Below are 14,486 nucleotides of genomic sequence, written 5' to 3' on the forward strand. Positions count from 1 at the left end.
TTACGGTAGTTCCACATTATTGAACCAACGATCACACAGTAACTCAACAGTTACGGTAGTTCCACATTATTGAACCAACGATCACACAGTAACTCAACAGTTACGGTAGTTCCACATTATTGAACCAATAATTAATAATCCACCTCCTTCTAAAGTAGTAAGATAAGCACAGGAAGTGACTTGATACCATTCTTCGAACCTTATAACAATTTTGTCATTTAATAGAACAGTACGTGTATGTGAAAAATAGTCACGTTTATATGACATAACAATAACCCATCTCAAACGTGTAACAACCGAAACGTTGGAAAGTTTGAGGGGAGGGCGGGAGTAACGTATGTAACCTCAGAAAAAACAAAAAATACTGTACGTACGAAATCTCCTAAGAGAAATAGCGGCAAATTACATAAATGTTGCAAGACAACAGCTCATGAAAGCCGCCCAGAAAGTTGAGGACGAATGTCCTACTTAATTCCAAACAATATTCTCGTTACTAAATAGAGAAGGAAGAAATATAGGATAATTCACCTAGACATCATAAAAACACAGCGCATCTGAGAAGCATTTATCTGGTGTAAACTAAAGGGCGTAGTTTATATCTGTAATCACTAGTCGTTTCCTTTCAGTTTATTTGTTCTTGTCATTGTTGTTAATTTAATCGCACAATTTAATTATCGAAAATGGAAACATCAACAATAAAATCATTAAAAACCACCTCGGTTAGGTTAATCTACTATTATTGGTTAAAGCCTTGCTGTGCATATTTCGGTAAAAGTCGTCAAACAATGTTTTAAATTTTCTAAAAGATATATGTGTGAAAATAACGAGTGTCAATGAGTGACGAACAGTATTTTTAACAATAAAAAATATAAGCAGGTGATTATATTGGGTGTAACTTCGAGTGACAACAAATATTTTGAAAAATAATAGTAAGAATAGTGTGTGTTTTTTTATATCAAAGCCACATCAGGCTATTTGCTGTGTCACCAGAGGGGAATCGAACCTCTGATTGTAGACTTACCGCTGTCCCATCGAGGGACTAAAAATAAACAGGTGATTATATTGGATGTAACTACGAGTGATAGTTAATGACAACCAATATCTTGAACAATAATAAAAAGAAGCAGGTGATTATACTGGATGTAACTGCAAGTGATAGTTAATGACAACCAATATCTTGAACAATAATAAAAAGAAGCAGGTGATTATACTGGATGTAACTGCAAGTGATAGTTAGTGACAACCAATATCTTGAACAATAATAAAAAGAAGCAGGTGATTATATTGGATGCAACTGCAAGTGACAGTTAATGACAACCAATATCTTAAACAATAATAAAAAGAAGCAGGTGATTATACTGGATGTAACTGCAAGTGATAGTTAGTGACAACCAATATCTTGAACAATAATAGAAAGAAGCAGGTGATTATACTGGATGTAACTGCAAGTGATAGTTAATGACAACCAATATCTTGAACAATAATATTAAGAAACAGTCGATTATACTGGATGTAACTACGAGTGATAGTTAGTGACAACCAATATCTTGAACAATAATAAAAAGAAGCAGGTGATTATACTGGATGTAACTACAAGTGATAGTTAATGACAACCAATATCTTGAACAATAATATTAAGAAACAGTCGATTATACTGGATGTAACTACGAGTGATAGTTAGTGACAACCAATATCTTGAACAATAATAAAAAGAACCAGGTGATTATACTGGATGTAACTGCAAGTGATAGTTAATGACAACCAATATCTTGAACAATAATATTAAGAAACAGTCGATTATACTGGATGTAACTAGGAGTGACAATAAATTTTTCAATAACTAAATAAATGGATAGATGTCCATTCTTAAAAAAAAGATGTCCTTCAATTGGATGCTATTTGGGAATGGACTGAAAAGCTCCAAATTTATTGACTCTAAAACTCTACTTATATAAGAATAATTCAATATATCTCGTGGTTGCTTAGTGTAGACAGAAAATTAATCTTTCAAGAAAGATTTCCAAAGATGGGAAATTAATTATCGTGAATTATCGCAGATCAGTCATGTTGCTGCTTTATTTTGACAGTTTAATAGTATAAATGAACGCTTGAATGAACTATTCACAATATACACAAGAAATGCAAAGACACCAGCAAGACTAATCTTCATTAAATCAAAATTACCTGTGACAGATAATTAAAGCACAAAGGGAAATAATTAGATGTGTTTACTTAAAAAAAATCTTGCTAACAGGTAAACTAAATACTTTTCTTGGTAAAGTTCCTTATGAGCTCCAAGTTCTTTTATTAGTCTTTAGCAACTAATTTGAATAGATGTTCCGAGTATTTTCGAGTCCAATAAAAATTATTAAAATATTTTAAGAGCATAAAATTCTAGCTCTGTATGTCAGGAGGGGTACACCACAACTGCTATATCTTGATTTAAGTAGTCAAATCTTTGAGGTTTTTGTATTTTAAACCTCTTTAAATAACGTTAGATAAAATGAGGACTTTAGAAGTGTTTCTTCAGGTCTTTAGGGACGTCTAATTAACCATAGCTTCCAATTTCCAGCGATTAACTCTATTTAAATGTCAGACCGTTCAAACTTTTGTGTTTTTCTCCGAACGTATTGTGGAGTCTTATTGTGACCTAATTACTGAATATTCCGTTTGAATAATGAGAAGTGAAATAATTGCTTATTAAATTTTTCATGCTTGTTGTTGCAAGTATGAGAACGTTTTTTTTCAAACATGAAAATGGAACCTGAGAAAATTACATTTTATAACATCAAAATTTTTCATGCTTGTTGTTGCAAGTATGAGAACGTTTTTTTTCAAACATGAAAATGGAACCTGAGAAAATTACATTTTATAACATCAAAATTTTTCATGCTTGTTGTTGCAAGTATGAGAACGTTTTTTTTTGTTTTTTTTCTAACATGAAAATGGAACCTGAGAAAATTACATTTTATAACATCAAAATTTTTCATGCTTGTTGTTGCAAGTATGAGAACGTTTTTTTTCAAACATGAAAATGGAACCTGAGAAAATTACATTTTATAACATCAAAATGAAAGTTTTTTTAAGAACCAACTTCTTCCACTAATTTCATCAATGTAAAAATATTTCTACTTAGATCACATGGTAGTTTGATTTGATTTTATAACGGTATTTTTCTCATATGCCACTTGTTTGTTTCATTGTTTCAGTTCACGTGATAACTGAAATAGGATTTTGTGCAGACTGTTAAACCAAACGAAATATTTTTGTGAATGTTGAGTTTTTTCATCTTGATTCTTTCAATTTATTTTTACAATTAACTGACAACTTATTAAATAAGCAGCTAGGATCAAAACATAAATTCAAATTTTACACACAACTAATGTGAACATAAGTAAAGACATGTTTCGTTGTCGCTTATAGCCATGAACAAATAAAACTCACAAGAGAAACTTGTTTTATAAGAGAGAATTACGTTGCGCAGGTTTTATCTGTGAAGTAGATGCAAAATGTTTTCAAGGTATTTTGAGGTATGATTAGCAAATACGTTATAATTATACTAGTATAAAAGCCCCTCAAAAATGACGGTAGATCATTGTTTAATGATAAACAAAAATAATAGAATTTAACAATAATGAATTTGTCTGTACCTCCAAAATGCACTTACTCTACACTTATTTCACTAGTCTCGGAGTAATTCTTTAATCACCACATTTTTAGTAAAACTTACGCAGAAAAATGAAATGTTATCGTTAAAATAAGTTTGTTTGTTTGTTATGAATTTCGCGCAAAGCTACACGAGGGCTACCTGCGCTAGCCGTCCCTAATTTAGCAGTGTAAGACTAGAGGAAAGGCAGCTAGTCATCACCACCTACCGCCAACTCTTGGGCTACTCTTTTACCAACGAATAGTGGGATTGACCGTCACATTATAACGCCTCCAGAGCTGAAAGGGCGAGCATGTTTAGTGTGACAGTGAATCGAACCCGCGACCCTAAGATTGCGAGTCGAGTGCCTTAACCACCTGGCCATGCCGGGCCTATTTAAAATAAGTACGTGTGCACTCTGAAAGAAACTTAAATGGCACTCTTGAGCCGGTCCCCAGTGGAACAGCGGTATGTTTGCGGACTTACAACGCTAGAAACCGCGTTTCAATACTCGTGGTGGGCAGAGCACAGATAGCCCATTGTGTAGCTTTGTGCATAATTATAAACAAACACTCTTGATCCTTTTCATTGTATTCTAGGTCGGGAAGTGGAAAACAAAGTGCGAACGTTCCGACACAAATTTTCAACTCTTTTGACTGTACAAAAGATAAAACATATTTGGTAATAATGAACGTTTATTTGGTTTTGTGTTTTAAGGCCAAGTACGTAATATATGTGTTAAAATACCAAAAGAATATTTATTAATTAACATTTATTTAACACTCAAAACTTTTTAAACACTAACTCTATAACAGGCCTATTTGTAGTCTAATTTAAGCATTAGGTCTAATACATAAACGTAACGTAAGGCTTAGCTGAAACACTACTTGGTAAATTTTATTTTGCTTTTGGCTACAACTCAATGTCATAAAACTTCCGAATTAAACTATTTTGCTGTTATATCATCGAAGTTATAAAAAGATAAAGAATAAAAAACGAACCTTTCTAACAAATCAACATGAATATTGAACATTCAACATAAATACCATGGTTGGCCTAAGAACAATCAGGTAATAGTTTTGTTGCTAAGCGAAGCTGTATATTGTTGAGCATTACAAAAAAAAAAGGAGCGTGGAAGCGTTCTTGACAGAGTGACCAAGGGAATAACCTATTATAGTTAGTGATGAGTTGAGGTCTCATGCTAACAGTCGAGTTTTTTTTCGGATTCGAATGTTTAATCGATAAACTGAGAGGAACTTGTAAGAGTAGATTTTCACATTGTATGTTTTGAAGCAACAATGTAAATATAAAAGTTTAGATACGTTAAACAGTTACAGTGCCCAAACATAAGCACAAAACTTTGTTAAAGGATCAAAAGCTTAACTATTAATCTTCAGAAATTAAAAACAAATATTTTGTTATAACAACGTCGGATAACTTTCGGTATGCTTATTGCGAATGAATATTTATAAACTATGAGTACCGTTTCTTGAGTCTAGTCCTTTTCTTTGAAACTTCTTTTGTAAAACTGACTTTGAAAAATGATGTCTATAAGAAAACATTTGATAGTAGAGTTTGTTCAATTCTTAAACCAACTTGCTTTTAATTTAGTTCACAGCGGTCAGGTCGACGTGCCCCCCAGTGGCACAGCGGTATGTCTGCGGACTTACAAGGCTAGAATCCGGGTTTCGATACTCGTGGTGGGCAGAGCACAGATAGCCCATTGTGTAGCTTTGTGCTTAATTACAAACAAACAAACAGGTCGACGTATTGCAACATATAGAGTAATTTTGTCTTTTGCCTTTTACAACACTCAGTGTAAAGATATTTTTGCTTATTTGTATATTATCAAACTTAAAACTTCACAATGGGCAATCTATACCTTGCCCACTGCGGGTATGGAAACCCAATTTTTATGTTATAAGCCCACAGACTTACCGCTAAGCCACTGGGAGGCCAATGTAAAGAACTGACCAAATAAATTGGGGGAATCACTAATTTTCAAAGTGAAATACATATAGATCCCATCAGTGATTGATGGAAGTAAATGTAACATTGCTGGTAATTTTAACGTTTTGTTTTCTTTGACATGTTTTATTGGAGAGTCGGTAACTTACAAAGTCGTGGACATACAGGTAATATTTGATGTATACATGGATTAGAAAAAACGTGTTTAAAAAGCCGATGGACTTCATTGGTAATTTTAACATTAAGGAAACACACGCGGCAAATTAATTATAATAATCTTCACAGTATATATATATAGTCCGTGTGATATGTTTTTGTCACGTGGATATTGTACATATGTTTGAAGTACATTTCATATCATACAACATTTCTGTTTTTGTAAAATATAACTAATTAAACAAGGCTCGGCATGGCCAGGTGGTTAGGGCGCTTGAATCTGCTGATCGCGGGTTCGAATCTCCGTCACACCAAACATGCTCTGGGGGCCGTTATAATGTGACGGTCAATCCCACTATTAGTTGGTAAAAGAGTAGCCCCAAGAGTTGGCGGTAGGTGGTGATGACTATCTGCCTTCCCTCTAGTCTCACACTACTAAATTAGGGACGGCTAGCGCAGATAGCCCTAGTGTAGCTTTGCGCGAAATAAAAACAAAACAAAAACAAACAAAACTAATCGAATACACATTCTCCATAAAAAATATGTTTATTATTTGTTGTGCAGATATTCATTAAACAAAACAAAAACATCAACTATCTAATTCTTTGGCAATATGTTTTCTTCACATTTGACTAAAGTCAAGATAAAACAACATTTCTTTTTCTTGGAAGTAAATCTTTTAAGAAGTATTGCTCTTGATATTTTGTCAGCGGGAGGTCAGCAGGGAGCTGTTTGGTTACAAAGATTTATATGATTGGATCAGTCACCTGATGCCTTTAATTGCCAATGTCCAGTATCTTAAATGGCTGAACACATGGTAGGGAGTCTCAAGCAGTAGAGTAGGGCCCAATATAACATTTCCGTAGTTTTCCTTATGAAATATCTGTATTAAAATCTATACTCGGGACACTAAGCGAGAAAGGAAGTGCTTAGATGAATATTACAATTAAACGTGGAAATAGGATGTATTCTTCGACATCATGAAGAAGAGAAACTTAACAATATTTTTCGTAGATTGTTTCAGACAGTATCTCTTCTTAATAAAAAAAAAGTATTGGGTACAGATTAGTATTACTACAACAAGTAATATTTCGTTTTACAATATATTCAAATTAACAGTATTTATACTACTTGTAAAAAATGATACTGGAGTATTTTTTTTTCTTTGAGTGTAGATTGGAGAAAGTCCCTAAGTGACGATATATCCATTTCCTTTGAAGTGTTGTCAAGACTATTGTTGGTAAGTTTCTCACCAGGGGGTTACACACGGGAACAAGTATATCAAAGCGGCTTGAAGTTCTTATTTTTCGTATTTTTTTTCTCTCTTTTGCAAGAACGGCTTTTTATCGTTAATTCAGTAAGAATTGCAGTCCCGTGGTTGCATTTAAGAAATCGGTTGTTTTCGTTCAAGTGAATTTTTATTTGCTGCTGGCTGTAAATGAAATCCGTAAATTTTGTTTCACATTTTCTGTTCAATAAGATGTTGTTTTGAAAAATCAAAACGGCAGACTTATTTATTTTTATTGTTATCCAGTTAGGCTTGTTTTACTTCTAAACAGAATTTTATTTGCTCCATCAAAATAGAAATATATAAAAACAAAAATACAACATAAGCGTTACTCTGCATTGTGTACCTGAGAAATGCATCTTTTCTAGATAAAAATCATTAATGTTATGTACAAACATTCATAGAGCCTACACAAAACGAGCTTTTTGGAGGACGATCATTTTTTAAAACCTGCTAACAAAATTCTGATTATCTTGTTGCCAACTACTGAATTTTGTATATCATTTAAGTCAAGGAGGTAAATGAATTACAGCATGTGTTTATTGTAACATAATCAAAACTAAATACAACTGCATTTCTGTAGACACGATTGCATAAAGAATTTCAACACATGCTAACTATTATATTTTTTCTATCTTTGTATCATATATCACAGGAATAGAAACGTTAATATATATAAGTTTAATTTTGTCAAGGATTAATATACTATGGCGTATGACCTTTTATTTTCGTTTCCTTAGTCTTAGTAAAATAAAATATTTTATAGTACAGTAGCGCTCAGTACAACCCCCTCCCTTCCCACGCCCAAATACACTCGCACGAAATATTTATTTTAAATTTGAATTATTATTGGTGCTCCAGTAATTTGCTTTTATATATTTTACTGCTCAGAAAAAGATTATCAGGTTAAACAAATTTGCTAATCATTAGTTGTTATTTAATCAAATAAAGAAATGGCTTAAACAACTCGAACGATTCGTAATAGTGCAGGAAAAGTGTTAAAATTTATTCAACAATAGTGCGGGAAAACTGTTAAAATTTATTCAACAATAGTGCAGGAAAACTGTTAAAATTTATTCAACAATAGTGCAGAAAAACTGTTAAAATTTATTCAACAATAGTGCAGAAAAACTGTCAAAATTTATTCAACAATAGTGCAGGAAAACTGTTAAAATTTATTCAACAATAGTGCAGGAAAACTGTTAATATTTATTCAACATACTTTGTTTACCTGAACATTGGTAATATTTCTTTTGGTTCCTGCACTTTGATTCTTTAATAATTACATAAAAAGTTTAAAAAATAATTATTTTTCTCTACTTACCATTCAGTAAATCTACATACTCTCTACCTCCTAGTAATAATTCTGTAACACCGAGAGATGGTGTGCGTGTCGATTCAGAGGCAAAGTAATCTTATGTCGTGTTATTTCAGGTAATCTATATTCCTACGAACTTGACCAATAAAACATACATTCTGGACGTAGAGGCTGTTAGTTTCTTTGTGTTAACAGTTATGTCGAATAATCATATATCATATCTCCTTTATAGAGAATGAATCTTTGCATACAAAACTTATTACACGCAGTTTTATCAAACACTGTGCTAATAGTATTTACTGTAAGATTGGCTGATAATGTTTGAAGAGTAGAGAATAGCGATTTCGTCAATGATTCCTTTTCTTCAGAAACTCTTCTAGACCTCGTGGACCCAAGGACTACTTGAACCACATAAGCGTTATTTGGTCTTTAATGGTATAGTGAAAACATTCTATTTCAGAAGTTTGTAAGATCAAAATATTTAGAATCGCTACCTGAGAATACTTAATGGTTATTCACCATTAAACTTACCTTAAAAAGTTGATCCCTTCCCTTTTCCAGCAAATACTAACCTAAATGATTGAAACGTACAGAAACTTGGTTTTCAGAAAGAAAAGACGTATATGTCTTGTACAAATTCGATCTACAACCACGTACATATTCTTTACATTCATTTTATTCTCGATCTTCCTTCATAATAGTTATCGTACGTATAAAAATATTTTCTATAAATTACTTCAAATTATATTTTAACTTCTGACCTTGTATTTTTGCTGTTTCTTATTTTGTTTTAGTATTTAATCCCAATCCATTAGTAATATTTTTGATTATACCATTCTATTTTATAATAGTCTTTACTCTCTACATTGAAGAACCCCCACCTTTTGATACAGTAAACTCCGAGTCTGAAAACCAACCCATTTAATATAACGGCCTTTATATTATATACATTGCACTTTCTCAAATGATGACCTTCTTTCCAGAGATTACCGAAACCTACTCTTGGTATAACAATCTACACTATTTCTTGATAATAACCTTTATTACAGAAATTATCGAATTCTACACTTTGATATAATTACCTCTTCTTTCTGTACTACTTCATTTCAACCACTGATATATGACGTTATTTCCACGAATCACTGAATTTCGTCCTTTGATTTAATGATTATTCTAGAAACTACTAAATTACATAAATAATGGTATTTATTTCGGAAATTGCCAAATTTCATTCTTTGTGATAGCGTTATTGATTCCAAAAATAACTGAAATCCATCTTTGATATAACTATCTTCATTTTGGAGTTATAGATAAAATGAGCTTCATCCTAGAAATTACCGAATCTCATATTTTGTTAATAAAATGTTCACTCCAGAAATTAACGAAGTCTGCCTTTATCATAATAAGATTCATTCTGGAGATTACTAAACTCCACAGTTCGAATGATAACATTCGATACAGAGATTAATGTATTTCACCTTTATTAAGATGAAGCTCATTTCCAATATTATCGAACCCCACATTTTGAATGATAACCTTCGTTACAGAGATTAATGTATTTCACCTTTATTAAGATGAAGCTCATTTCCAATATCATCGAACCCCACATTTTGAATGATAACCTTCGTTACAGAGATTAATGTATTTCACCTTTATTAAAATGGATCTCATTCCCAATATTATCGAACCCCACATTTTGAATGATAACCTTCGTTACAGAGATTAATGTATTTCACCTTTATTAAAATGAAGCTCATTCCGAATATTATCGAACCACACATTTTGAATGATAACCTTTGTTACAGAGATTAATGTATTTCACCTTTATTAAGATGAAGTTCATTCCCAGTATTACTTTGAAAGATAACCTTCGTTTAAAAGATCAATTCATTTCACTTTTATTATAACGATTCTTTATTGCAGATTTCTGAATCATGGTGCTTGATAACATGATCTTTACTTTAGAGCTAACTAAATGCACCATTTTTATCACTTTTTTCGTGACATATATAACGATATCTTGCGATTTTATATGTGATATTACTTTGAAAACGCTATGCGAAAATTATAGCCATTCCATCTCCTCAGAGCTGTTTTTAGAAATAAGTATGTTAACCCCTTGCTAACCCTAGAGGTATACTTGGTACACCCACTATATATATTTCCGGGGACATATGGGAGTACTTTAATCAGGAATTATCTCACCGAATTCTGTGATATGTGATCAATCAAGAAACTATATATATTTTTTTAATTTCTCCTAATTTCACAACTCTTCCTGGAATACATAATGTCTGGTTTCTAAGGGGTTAATACGCGTTCCATTTGTTGAGCTGAAAGTCATGTTTTGACTTTATTTGCAATTCTTAATTGTTTAGTGTATGAATAAATAGAAACAACGTCTGCATTTAATTACTTAATGTGTTTTATATTATCAACCAAACAGTTTAAATATTTACTTGATTCATTATCAAGTTAAGTTTCCTAAAGTTGTTTTCATTATTGGAAACTGTTTAAACTACGTGTATACTGTATTTATTACGATTTCACACATTCGTAATTTCTCGAAATTGTAACATATTTCATGGGAATACTAACTTTACAATTATTGGAAACTGTTTAAACTACGTGTATACTGTATTTATTACGATTTCACACATTCGTAATTTCTCGAAATTGTAACATATTTCATGGGAATACTAACTTTACAATTACTGGAAACTGTTTAAACTACGTGTATACTGTATTTATTACGATTTCACACATTCGTAATTTCTCGAAATTGTAACATATTTCATGGGAATACTAACTTTACAATTATTGGAAACTGTTTAAACTACGTGTATACTGTATTTATTATGATTTCACACATTCGTAATTTCTCGAAATTGTAACATATTTCATGGGAATACTAACTTTACGACATACCTTGAAAACATAGTTGTTGGTAAAGTATTGTCTCGGGTTCCAGTCCAGTTACACCAGCGGGATGAAGCTTTTGAACTAACTTCCTCAGTTGTTCCTTATCTGTCTACCTCGAACGTGCGTGTTTCTTTTAACTTGCCGCCTCTGCCCAATGACTGCCTCTCGGGTGACGTCACATATTACAGTAGCCAATAAACCATATGTTCTACAATTATCTTAAATGGATATTGACCAATCTCTAAGACAACTTGTAATTAACGTTGGTGTTAGTTATTAAAGCATAGCCAAAATTCCAAATACAGTTGATTTCAATTGTAAGTTATGCTTGTAATGCATTATAGTTTGTTATATATAAAGTTAACTTCGTGTACTTTTGTACTTTTATATTTAAAATAGTTTTGTTCCGCTTGAACATGATTTTTTTTTTAAATCTGTCAACGCACAACTGAAATATACTGAATAAATACTGGTTTGTTAACAGATTAGGCTGCTTGTGTTTATCGGATATTGATAGCAAGCGATCCAAACGCTTACGTATTGTGTTGATGGTTAGTGGGTGAGTGAGAGGGTTATTACTGAGCAAATGATTAGATTAGCTTATTAGCTTTAGATAAATGTACATTAATTTTTATAGTATATATATATATATATATATATATCAATTATAAAAATAAAATTTAGGAAATATAAGTTAAAGGTTAGGTTTAAGGAAAAATCTGGGCATTTAAAACATATTTTAGAGCAGTAAAGTCAAAGGTTATGGTGTGGTAAGAGCTAGGATTTTGTCTTCAGTGCATCCCTTATTTTCACGCCTTCGAAATGGCCTTCATTAATAATGGAAATTGCCCAGAGACGTGGGATTCTTTGATTGGATATATCATTCTTAATTATCTGACCACCAAGGTGGATGAAACGATTCGTTTCGTTTCCACTTAATGCTGCAGGACTCTTAGACGGAAATACGTTGTACGTATGTTTGTAGCTTAGACAAGCGAAGATGAATATTGGACTAATTTCGTTATGTGTGAAAATACAGATGATGTTCACTGCAGAAATAATTCCGATACAACAATATTCGTTTACACTAAAATTTCATCTTTAGTTCAGAGAAGACTCTACTACTAAGTTAATCAAAATTACGTGGTCATACCAGATACAGTGTCCTCGTTTGACATCAAAATTACGTGGTCATACCAGATACAGTGTCCTCGTTTGACACCAAATATTTGGATTTTTTGTTTATTTGTTTAGTTACATCTAAAACAAAAAATGTGAAATTGCATATGATTACATACGTTGTGTGTTTCTTCTTCGTTTCAATCAATATTAAACCAGATTTGTTTCGTTAAATACATTTGTCTTTTTCCTAGTAAATTATTTTTCTTTGCTCACGTATTGACTTGAAACTTTTAGTTGCTTTGAAGCAATCATTCAGCTTCATTTGCTTAGTAATAATAATGTCTCCCCCTTTTTTTTCATTAGAAATACTTTATTTTCTACTTGGGCACGAGAATAAAAAGACGATAGCTATAAGCATCGTTACTTCACCAAAAAATTAAAAACAGAGGTGTTTTTAAATAAATTGCTTGTTTTACGGTAAAAATCAAAGTAAAAAGAGTACGTTAAAGGTGCACTAAATCATTGTTAACTACATATTACATTCATTATTTGACATTATTAAGTCTTTTCGTTACTAATTTTGATGTTGATTTCTATATTTGTTATTAATTCCCCTCTCCCTTTAAGCCTAGTTCAAAGTTTCATTCTTAATATGCTTTGTATTTTCAGCTGTGCGGACATTGTGACAGCGATAGTCAATTCGTTATTTGGTTAAGAATATCCACATATTATGCGGCGTGTGTTTCCGACCAGTTTGTCTTTCTCTGATCAGTAGCTCTAAATCAACTATGGCTGTGGCGGAACTTAAGGGACCGTTTGGATTGGAAATGCCAAATACTTTTCTGCTTCAATCTGTATTTTTTAATAGTCAACAGTTTAGATATTCATACGTCAATCAGTGCAATTTTATCCATTGAGAAAATTCCTGTATTTTGTACTTTATACATTATTGATTTATTATGTAGGCGCAATCGCATTCATAATTGGAATATTTACAACTGCCTAAACAATTAAAATGTAACGGGACGACGTTTCGTTCCAAACGTCTGACTTCTTCTTTTTTCTTTCTTTTTTTAGTATTTTTAAATCCTAGCGGACTTACGTACAACAAAAGACATGAGTTTCCAGTGAGCAACTAATTTAATGAGGAAATCTCCGCTGAAGACTCAATGCGACAAATCAGAGGGTTGGATTTAACAAATTCAGAAAAAACAATATTAGAAAAAAATTAAAGGCACACGAATATATTCTAACAAATTGATTAACAAAAATTCAAGTGAATTTTAGTTATAGATTCTTTGAGACATTGACGTTTCTTAAAATATACAGGCCACAAAAGAAACACATGTTAAATAGTTTCCAGAGACGTTCAACAGAAATAACAATATGGCAGAGTTATTTGTTCAGTTTTATGTAGAGCATAATTTAAGTAACAAGTCGTAACTGTGCGAAAACTACTTACTGATATGTATTATTTAGAACAGTACAAGTTTTGGGCTATGGAAAAAAAACAAATTCTAAGTATGCCGTCACCACTTGAGAGTTAGGCGATTTTTCTGACCATAAAGATGTGAGCTTTTGGTAGAACACATTCGAACATTAGGAACTAATTAATGGAAATGCTATCGAGAGACTATTAGAAGATAGTGCCACTTTTGCAGTGATATAAGTAAGATTATCAAGGAATAAAAGAATAGAGACCCATAATGTCGCTGTAGGGCCAATGAGACTCCCAGAAAATGTGTAACTCATAGTAAGGAGTTCATGTTATGGATCCAAAATAGATGTCCAAGGCCTTATTTTGAAGGATGTTTAGTTTCTTAAGCACGTATAAAGGAGGCTGAATTATAAAAAGCTCAGCCATAACCCAATTTTGAACGAATTAAAGAACAATATAATAACAAAAGCGTTTGACAATCAGGTTATCGGCAAGAAGAAACAAAAGGTCAAAGTTAGACTAATAATATAGAGAAAGGAACTAGAATAGATTAAAAGTTTTACTTACCTTGGACAATTAATTACATAAGATGGCACATGTGTAGAAGAGATAAGGAGGAAAGCTTTTT

The 14,486-nt window shown here is 32.1% G+C and overlaps 1 protein-coding gene across 1 annotated transcript in view; it reads right to left on the reverse strand.

Annotated features, from left to right (window-relative positions):
* LOC106478901 (allatostatins-like) overlaps positions 1 to 11,399 on the reverse strand; it is a 23,215-nt gene extending 11,816 nt beyond the window's left edge. Inside the window, exon 1 of the mRNA XM_013939480.2 lies at positions 11,305 to 11,399. Within this exon, the coding sequence (XP_013794934.2) occupies positions 11,305 to 11,315 (11 nt within the window). The 5' untranslated portion in view covers positions 11,316 to 11,399. The remainder of the gene's footprint in view (positions 1 to 11,304) is intronic.
* Between the last annotated feature and the right edge of the window lie 3,087 nt (positions 11,400 to 14,486).

The sequence above is a fragment of the Limulus polyphemus genome, unplaced genomic scaffold (assembly GCF_000517525.1).
Source record: "Limulus polyphemus unplaced genomic scaffold, Limulus_polyphemus-2.1.2 Scaffold261, whole genome shotgun sequence".
Lineage (NCBI taxonomy): Eukaryota > Metazoa > Arthropoda > Merostomata > Xiphosura > Limulidae > Limulus > Limulus polyphemus.